We start from the raw sequence: 8,884 nt of genomic DNA, 5'->3' as shown, positions 1-8,884 counted from the left end.
GATTTGTGAGTCGGAAATTAAAGAATGCGATAACAGATTTAATATCTCCAGGGGCACACACACACACGCACGCACGCGCGCACGCACGCACGCACGCGCGCACGCACGCACGCACACAGTTTCCACGCATTCTTTAAATTTTCCCCGAGTTTCTTGAGTTTTGTATTGAGTCTAAACGGTTCGCATTTAAACCCCAACTGTTTTAATTGTATTCGCAAGAGTTGCTGGAGGAGTGTGACGTCCTAATAACTATTAGATATCGAGACGTTCATGACACTACTAACTACTTATCACTGGGAAAAAATAAGTTATTAGTACTAAGTTATTATTTCTGTTTTTATTCCAGAGAGGTAGCGGACAGACGCGGCTCAAATGGACCCCGATCATCACCTTCCATTAATAAACAGCAACAAGTACAGAACAGCCAGCTTGGGGTTGACACCTACAGATGTGTGTGTGTTCCCAACCTACCCTCCATGTTCCTAAGCCCAGAACGGGCATAAAGGCGCCGGTGTTGAGGCTCACGGACGTCGTCATCACCGCAGGGAGAGCGAGACTTGATATCTTGATATCGGAGAGAAAGTGTCGCTGGTCGCTGCCGGAGTTCCCGCGGGGATACGAGCTTGAAAGCGCGAGACAGACTTAAGAAATGGTGTAAGACATAGACAGTTATACAATGTATACGGTGTACGAGTGTACAAGTTCGTCGCTGATTGGCTAGGTCTATGGTCCGCCCCGGTGTCAATAGTTATTTCTTTCTCATAGTCATCTCTCTCTCTCTCTCTCTCTCTCTCTCTCTCGTGCTACTGTTCTCCCCTGAACCGTGTGCCATGACTGGAGCTGACCAACAGAGGGCGCTCCACTGTAAACCAGGCTGCTGTCAGGCTGTGACGTACAATACGGAAAACAAAATCCTCTCAACACTTGTCAGTAACTTTGCCAGTGTCGATTTAGACTTGAACTCGACGTGCTTGTAGCATCTTAGTTTCCTCAATCATGATGCAGTTTTTGGTGAGTACGTTATTGTATTGTCCGCTATGGCCAGGGTGAATCCACCCTAAGACTGTTTATCTCGCGAACTTTACAAAATAGTGGGTAGAGCATCTGAACTGTACACTCTTAGCCTGCTAGCCATTAGCCTACAGAAACTGACTGACATTGGTCGAACAGACTCGGAGTTAACGCGGAATGAGTTTGTCTATTTAATTTTATTTAAAACAATCTCGCCATTGTCAGAATCATACAAATCATTTAATAACCGGAAGCAGTCAAAACGCAATCATTGTACTAGCCAACACAGCTTGTTTTGGTTTCTAATTATGTGATCTGCTAAAGTGAACAACATATATTCCACGCACCTGCGATCAGACTAGTCTAGGTATCGCGGAACTTTCATAGCGAGTGGAGTGAAATATAGCGCTACTGAAGATGAGTCTTTATCGTCGGTGTAATGAAATCTAATCTTGTTTTTAATATATACTTTTTATTTTCCTTCTTGTTATGGACTGAACATAGCAGTGACAAAACAGTCATCACGGTCATGAATATAATGTAATTCCATACACAGTATATAAAAGAAAAAAGAAACATCCAAAAGAAAACATTGATCAGGTTTACAGTATTATGAGTCAGTCAGGCCCTTTCTGTACAACAGTAGATGGTCCCAGATCTTATAATACTATTAAGATGTATCATTGTTGTGATATCTCATTTTTTTGAGGCTAAGTACATTCCCCATTTCTCTTAACTTCGCCACATTTCATAACTTGGTGCTGGGTCACTTTTCCACATAAGCGGTATAATTTTTTTTCCCCACAACCATACCTAAAGAAACAGCTTGAGCTTCATATGCATTAGCCAAAAGTAGAGCCCCTGTCCCTCCTAAGATCGCAACCAATGGATCTGGTTTCAAATTTCTTCTTAAAGGCTTTAGAGAAGCATTGGAAAATATCAAACCAGTAAGATAACAACTTAACTGTACAAGACCAAAGAGCAAGAGCAACACACACACACACACACACACACACACACACACACACACACACACACACACACACACACACACACACACACACACACACACACTGTACAAGGCCAAAGAGCAAGAGCAAGTGTTCCTTCAGAAATCTTACATCTGTTACAAAGTGGGGATGTTGATGGGTCAAACTTATGTATCTTGGTCCTGCAATAGTACAACCGGTGTAATGTATTCAACTGTATCAAGTCATGACACTGTGTGTGTGTGTGTGTGTGTGTGTGTGTGTGTGTGTGTGTGTGTGTGTGTGTGTGTGTGTGTGTGTGTGTGTGTGTGTGTGTGTGTGTGTGTGTGTGTGTGTGTGTGTGTGTGTTCTCTCACTCTCACAGGTTGGGTTCACTTTGGGTAACGTGGTCGGGATGTACCTGGCTCAGAACTATGAGGTAAGTGGGGCTCGGGAGAGTGTGTGGGCTTGGCATGGTGATCACGTTACTTCAACACCTCCGTGGTCACACACACTCACACACACGCGCACACTCGCGCACACACGCACTCACGCACTCACGCACACACGCACACACGCACACACGCACACGCACACACCCTCACCCTCACCCTCACCCTCACCCTCACTCTCACTCTCACTCTCACTCTCACTCTCGCTCACGCACGTGCACACACGCACACACGCACACACGCACACACGCACACACGCTCACACGCACACACGCACACACGCACACACGCACACACGCACACACACACTTAAAGCTGCAAACTATTCAAGTCCTGCTCTGGCTGTGTTGAACACGTGCTGTGCTGTGTGATATATGTGGCTCCTACTGCCCAACATTTAGAGCAAAGAGCGAACAACACTAAGATCATCACTCACACACACACACACACTCACGAACTCACGAACTCACGAACTCACGAACTCACGAACTCACTCACTCACTCGAACGAACGAACGAACGAACGAACGAACGAACGAACGAACAACACTAAGATCATCACTCACACACACACACACTCACTCAGATCATGGGTGCAGTAAACAAGGAGCCCACATACTGATCCCTTTACACTCACACACACACACACACACACACACACACACACACACACACTCCACTCGCTCGCTCGCTCGCTCGCTCGCTCGCTCACTCACTCACTCACTCACTCACTCACTCACTCACTCACTCACTCACTCACTCACTCACTCACTCACTCACTCACTCACTCACTCACTCACTCACTCACTCACTCACTCACTCACTCACTCACTCACTCACTCACTCACTCACTCACTCACTCACTCACTCACTCACTCACTCACTCACTCACTCACTCACTCACTCACTCACTCACTCACTCACTCACTCACTCACTCACTCACTCACTCACTCACTCACTCACTCACTCACTCACTCACTCACTCACTCACTCACTCACTCACTCACTCACTCACTCACTCACTCACTCACTCACTCACTCACTCACTCACTCACTCACTCACTCACTCACTCACTCACTCACTCACTCACTCACACACACACACACACACACACACACACACACACACACACACACACATAGGGCTGCAACAATTACTCGAGTAACTCGATTACAAAAAATTATCGAGGATTTTTTTATGCCTCGAGGGTTCGTTTAGTTCATATCATGCTCTGGTGCCACCATTTCATACGGACTTTTATTATTGACGCGCGCGCATTCAAAGATTTACGGTCTCTGTAGACAGCAGCTCCGTCAGTCTAGGTGTCAGTATGGTAGTGACCAGTTTAGTTAAGCACACAAGATTCACATACACGTAGAACAATAATGATGTAAGCACTCGAAACTTATTTGTCACAGTATGGTGAAGTACTATTTTAGGCATTGTGTGCCTACCTTATGATAGTACGTAGTTTCATGTAGTGCAGGGTACGTTATAGTAGCGATAGCGGCTAAGTGGAATGTATGTACTGCTCTTATGTTGATTCGATGTAGTAAGGATGGGTTCATCCTTATAAGTTTATATTTCGACTGTTTAATGTATTATGGATGATATCATGTTGCCTAGTGTGTCCACTATCTATTAATATTAATTGTGTAATTGTTATCATGTAGCAATAACTCATGTTAATGTAATTCAGTGCAGTGCTGATTTGCCCAGGCTATTCTCATTGAACACACATATTGTACGATCGTACGCATTGTCATGTAATGGAAATTGATGAATTAAATGGAGATAAAGAATACTGCTTTGGTAATCGTGGGTGTTCTAACAGTCACTGCCCGAGCGATACAACCAAGCAACCTAGAACCAGCAAATACAGTTCTTTAACTCATTAACGTTAACAGTTCACCATGCGGATCCACTTCAATGTAACGTAAATGTTGACGCTTGCTAATTTACGATTGCTAGATACTATGGACACAAGCATAAGTTTGAATTTACGGTGTGTGAGGTTATTTGTAGACTATACTATGAGTCATAGTGATGCTAGGCATGATGTTACAGTAAGTAGCAGAGGGAGTACAAATGCACCAAGATCTCATGTCATGCACGTCTCTCCTCCCGCACGCGCGGTCACATACACACAGCTGCTGAGTTTTGACCCAATTAATGTGTTGGATTAAAAAATGTTTTCTTTGGTCAGGAATAACAGCCAATTGCTTATTATAACTAAATTATTTCAGGCTGCAACTGTCCCTAAACCCAATGTACTGGTAGCCTACATTGTTTCTATAACGCTCGCATGGTGTTTCCATGGCAGCAGTCTAAAGTTTGCAACGCAAACCAGTGAGCAGCATTTATCATAGCAAGCACACACAGAAACACACACGAACATTACTCCCAAAACAGCACTATAATGCTTGTGAGTCAAGTTTATTGAATCTTTCAATGCGCGTGTGTCAGCAATAATATTATTGAAAGAGGCATTTATGGGGTGGGGTCACTTTGGGTCAGTTAGGCTATGTCATCGTAAAGAGGAAACACCACAGGAAGTTTTCGAAGGTAAACAAACCAAGCGTGGTCGCCATTGTCACTAATCCACGTTAGTTCTATCTATCTCAATCTGTTTGCTAATCCTTCAGAAAACAATGACTAAGTGTCACATAAACACAAGACGTTTATAATTTGAATGCAATGGGGTTAGTTACTTTGATGACATTTTGGAGGTTTTGATAACGCGATCGCGGCAACTGCGTGATGCTAGTCGGTCGGATACGTTAGCATGGCTGCTAATAATGCGAGTCATTATTGACATGACGTTGTTGAAAACGCAAAATTACTTTAATCCGATTAATCGATGAAATTCTTGATAGAATACTCGATTACAAAAATATTCGATAGTTGCAGCCCTACACTCATACACTCACACACTCATACACTCACTCACACACACACTCAGCCCTTAGAGCTTGTTTGCTCATTCGTGATTAACAGATCCTCTCTTTATCATGTGTTTGGAATAAGACCTGTCCCTACCTTTGTGTGTGTGTGTGTGTGTGTGTGTGTGTGTGTGTGTGTGTGTGTGTGTGTGTGTGTGTGTGTTCAGGTACCCAACATTTCAAAGAGGATCGAGGAGTTTAAGAAGGATGTGGAAGCCAAGAAGAAGCCCCCGGAGTGAAAGGGGGCTGGGGGGGGCAAGGAAAAGCCCCCCAGGAGTGAGCGTCAGCGGATGGGGAGGGGGGGCTGCGAGTTAAAGACTTTGTTTTGTGGGGGTGTGATCTGATGAGACACTTCTTCCTGATTCATGTGGGAGTGTCTTGTAAGGACTTCCTGATTTATATGAGGGTTTGTACAGACTGAGGAATACCATGACAACCAACATGCTCCTGGGATTGCCATGACAACCATCATGCTCCTCAGGATACCATGACAACCATCATGCTCCTTAGGATACCATGGCAACCATCATGCTCCTCAGGATACCATGGCAATCATCATGCTCCTCAGGATACCATGACAACCATCATGCTCCTTAGGATACCATGACAACCATCATGCTCCTTAGGATACCATGGCAACCATCATGCTCCAGGAGGCTCCCTTGGGGTCAGTGTGTGTGTGTGTGTGTGTGTGTGTGTGTGTGTGTGTTAGTGTGTGTTAGACAGGGGTAGGGGTGTAATCACAGGAATCCCAAACACAAAAGCACTACCAAGCTCTCATGGCATGGGACTGAGTTCTTTACATGAACACACATATACGTATAAATATAAATATAAACACACATATATAAATATAACCGTGTGGCTTAGCACATATATAAATATAAGCGTGTGGGGTTGCATTGCAATGTGTGTATAGATTAGTTTGTGGAATCCATCTTTTGACATTGGGTTAGAGTTATATAATACTCTTAAGGTTATGTAACTCTAACTCTAACCCATCCTTTGATATTGGCCTTTGCACTGGAACTCTATGAAACTGGAGAGGGGGGGGGGGGGGGGGGATACTTGGCTTTTCTGCGTGTCAAAGGCCTGATGTGCTTTTATTAAACTGGATTCTTCCTTCATACCGGCTCCGAGTCTGATTACTGTACTTAGTATGTTATTCATTAATAATCTGTGTTTAGTATTTTATTAATTAATAATCTGTACTTAGTATGTTATTAATAATCTGTGTTTAGTTTGTTATTCATTAATAATCTGTGTTTAGTTTGTTATTCATTAATAATCTGTGTTTAGTTTGTTATTAATTCATAATCTGTACTTACTTCTTATTTACTTCTCAGGGGGGCACATTTTTTAATTTTGATTAAGGCGACCCATTCAGTAGATACAATAAGCAAGATAATTGTATCAATTTGTTATTGGCCGATTCATTTATACAGCAATACTATTTCGTCCACTAGGTGGCAGCACAGAACAGAAAGATCTCCCCTCGATTAGATTAGATTAGATTCAACTTTATTGTCATTGCACAGAGTACAAGTACTGAGACAGCGAAATGCAGTTAGCATCCAACCAGAAGTGCAAATAGCAGAAGAGTGCAGAGTATTGTGCATATGTATAGTGGTAATATAAAAATAAATAGATGGGATATATACAGTACAATATAAGATATATGGGGTATGAGCAGTAGTAAAATTAGCAGCAATAGTTGGTCAATAGTGCAGATATGATATAGGTATATCCAAAGTGCAGATGAAGTACAGGTGAAGGTAAGGGGGGGGGGGGGGAAATAGTCATTGGAGGAAGGAGTGAGGGGGGGGTAGCCAGGGGGGCTAATACCGTGGTGAAGTGTTCAACAGGGTGACAGCAGCAAGGAAGGAGCTGTTCCTCCTGAGCCTGCTGGTCCGGAAACGGAGGGCCCTGTAGCGCCTCCCTGAGGGGAAGAGGGCAAACAGTCTGTGGTTGGGGAGGGAGCTGTCCTTCTCGATGCTGTGCGCCTTACGCAGACATCTTTTGTGCTGCACAGCCTCGATGGTGGGGAGAGTGGAACCAGTGATGCGTTGAGCAGTTTTCACCACCCTCTGCAGGGTTTTGCGGTCCGCAACAGATCAGCTGCCATACCAGACTCAGATGCAGTTGGTGAGGATGATCTCGATGGTACAGCGGTAGAAGTTCACCAGAATCTGAGGAGACAGATGGGCCTTCTTCAATCTTCTCAGAACGAAGAGACGCTGGTGAGCTTTCTTAACCAGGGTTGAGGTGTTGAGAGTCCAAGAGAGGTCCTCGGAGACCCAGGAACTTAAAGCTGGCGACACGCTCCACCTCCGTCCCGTTGATACTTCCTCCTGAAGTCCACAATGAGTTCTTTTGTCTTTTTTTGTGTTAAGAGCCAGGTTGTTGTCGGCACACCACTTTGCCAGGTGCTGGACCTCTTCCCTGTAGGCCGACTCATCGTTGTTGCTGATGAGGCCAATCACCGCTGTGTCATCTGCGTACTTGACAATGGTATTAGAACCATGTACAGCTGTGCAGTCGGAGGTGAAGAGAGAGTAGAGGAGAGGGCTCAGCACGTAGCCCTGTGGTACGCCAGTGTTCAGGATGAGACAGACTGAGGTCTGTTGGTTAGAAAGTCCAGTAGCCAGTTGCTGAGACAAGGTTAGCGAGTTCTAAGATCGATCGCAGTGTCATACTTGTGATGTTCTTGTTATGTGTGGTGTTAAGAACCAGACCGAGTATTAAAGAAAGATGATTTACTGAAAGATGATTTACTGAAAGATGATTATGAAGGAGGCAATTATACAACTGTACTGTTCACATACTCGCAGGCTCTGCCCTGCATGAACACTGAACCTGCGCATGCCTGTAGGGGGTCATGCCAAACGTCACTTTTGTGATAATGTTATATCTCATTTCATTTTATTTTATTTTTATCTTTAATTTTATTTTTATCTTGTCAATGTTATGTTTGTATATATTTATGTATATGTGTATATATATATGTTAATGCCTTTTTAAGTTGTTTAGCCATTAACACTCTGGCAGGGGGACTGCCAATGGAAACTAGCCTTTTGGCTACAATTGGGTGCATTTACATTTTAATGTTTATTAAAGTACACTGTCACTCTTCAACAAATAAACAAACTGAAACTGAATAAACATTACAATACTCAGAAGAGCGACAAAAATGAGACATGAATTCAGACGTGAGACATACAAACATGCGACTTTTGTCTTTTGTTATAAAAGGACGCCAGCTTTACCATATTCTACTGACTAATAACCGCAGTGTATGTAAACAGCATAACAGCAGTTTACGGGATTTTACCAAACAAACTCGTTTATTGATCGCACCTGTATTGACCGCAGTTTATTTAATGTTCACTTAAAACGTGGTCACCTCACCGGGACTCGAACCTGGGATTACGGGGTGCCAAACTTGCGCTCTGACCGCCACACCACAGAGCTTGGCTCAGTGGCATGGCATTGAAAGAGTATATTCACCTG

At 43.8% G+C, this 8,884-nt stretch overlaps 2 protein-coding genes across 2 annotated transcripts in view; one reads left to right on the top strand and one right to left on the bottom strand.

Moving 5' to 3' along the window:
• The window catches only part of LOC308375029 (aldo-keto reductase family 1 member B1-like), a 7,824-nt gene extending 7,004 nt beyond the window's left edge, over nt 1-820 (bottom strand). The window contains exon 1 of the mRNA XM_080851053.1: nt 472-820. Within this exon, the coding sequence (XP_080707179.1) occupies nt 472-537 (66 nt within the window). The 5' untranslated portion in view covers nt 538-820. The remainder of the gene's footprint in view (nt 1-471) is intronic.
• Nucleotides 821-830: 10 nt separating this feature from the next.
• On the top strand, nt 831-6,417 carry stmp1 (short transmembrane mitochondrial protein 1). Its single transcript, XM_080851051.1, has 3 exons — nt 831-1,011; nt 2,365-2,418; nt 5,542-6,417. The coding sequence occupies exons 1-3, from the start codon at nt 997-999 to the stop codon at nt 5,611-5,613; spliced, it is 141 nt and encodes a 46-aa protein (XP_080707177.1). The 5' UTR covers nt 831-996; the 3' UTR covers nt 5,614-6,417.
• The last annotated feature ends 2,467 nt before the right edge of the window (nt 6,418-8,884 follow it).

This window comes from Sprattus sprattus, assembly GCF_963457725.1.
Source record: "Sprattus sprattus genome assembly, chromosome: 14".
Taxonomy (NCBI): domain Eukaryota; kingdom Metazoa; phylum Chordata; class Actinopteri; order Clupeiformes; family Clupeidae; genus Sprattus; species Sprattus sprattus.
Note: the sequence above shows the minus strand (reverse complement) of the source record. Positions and strands in the feature narration are given on the sequence as shown.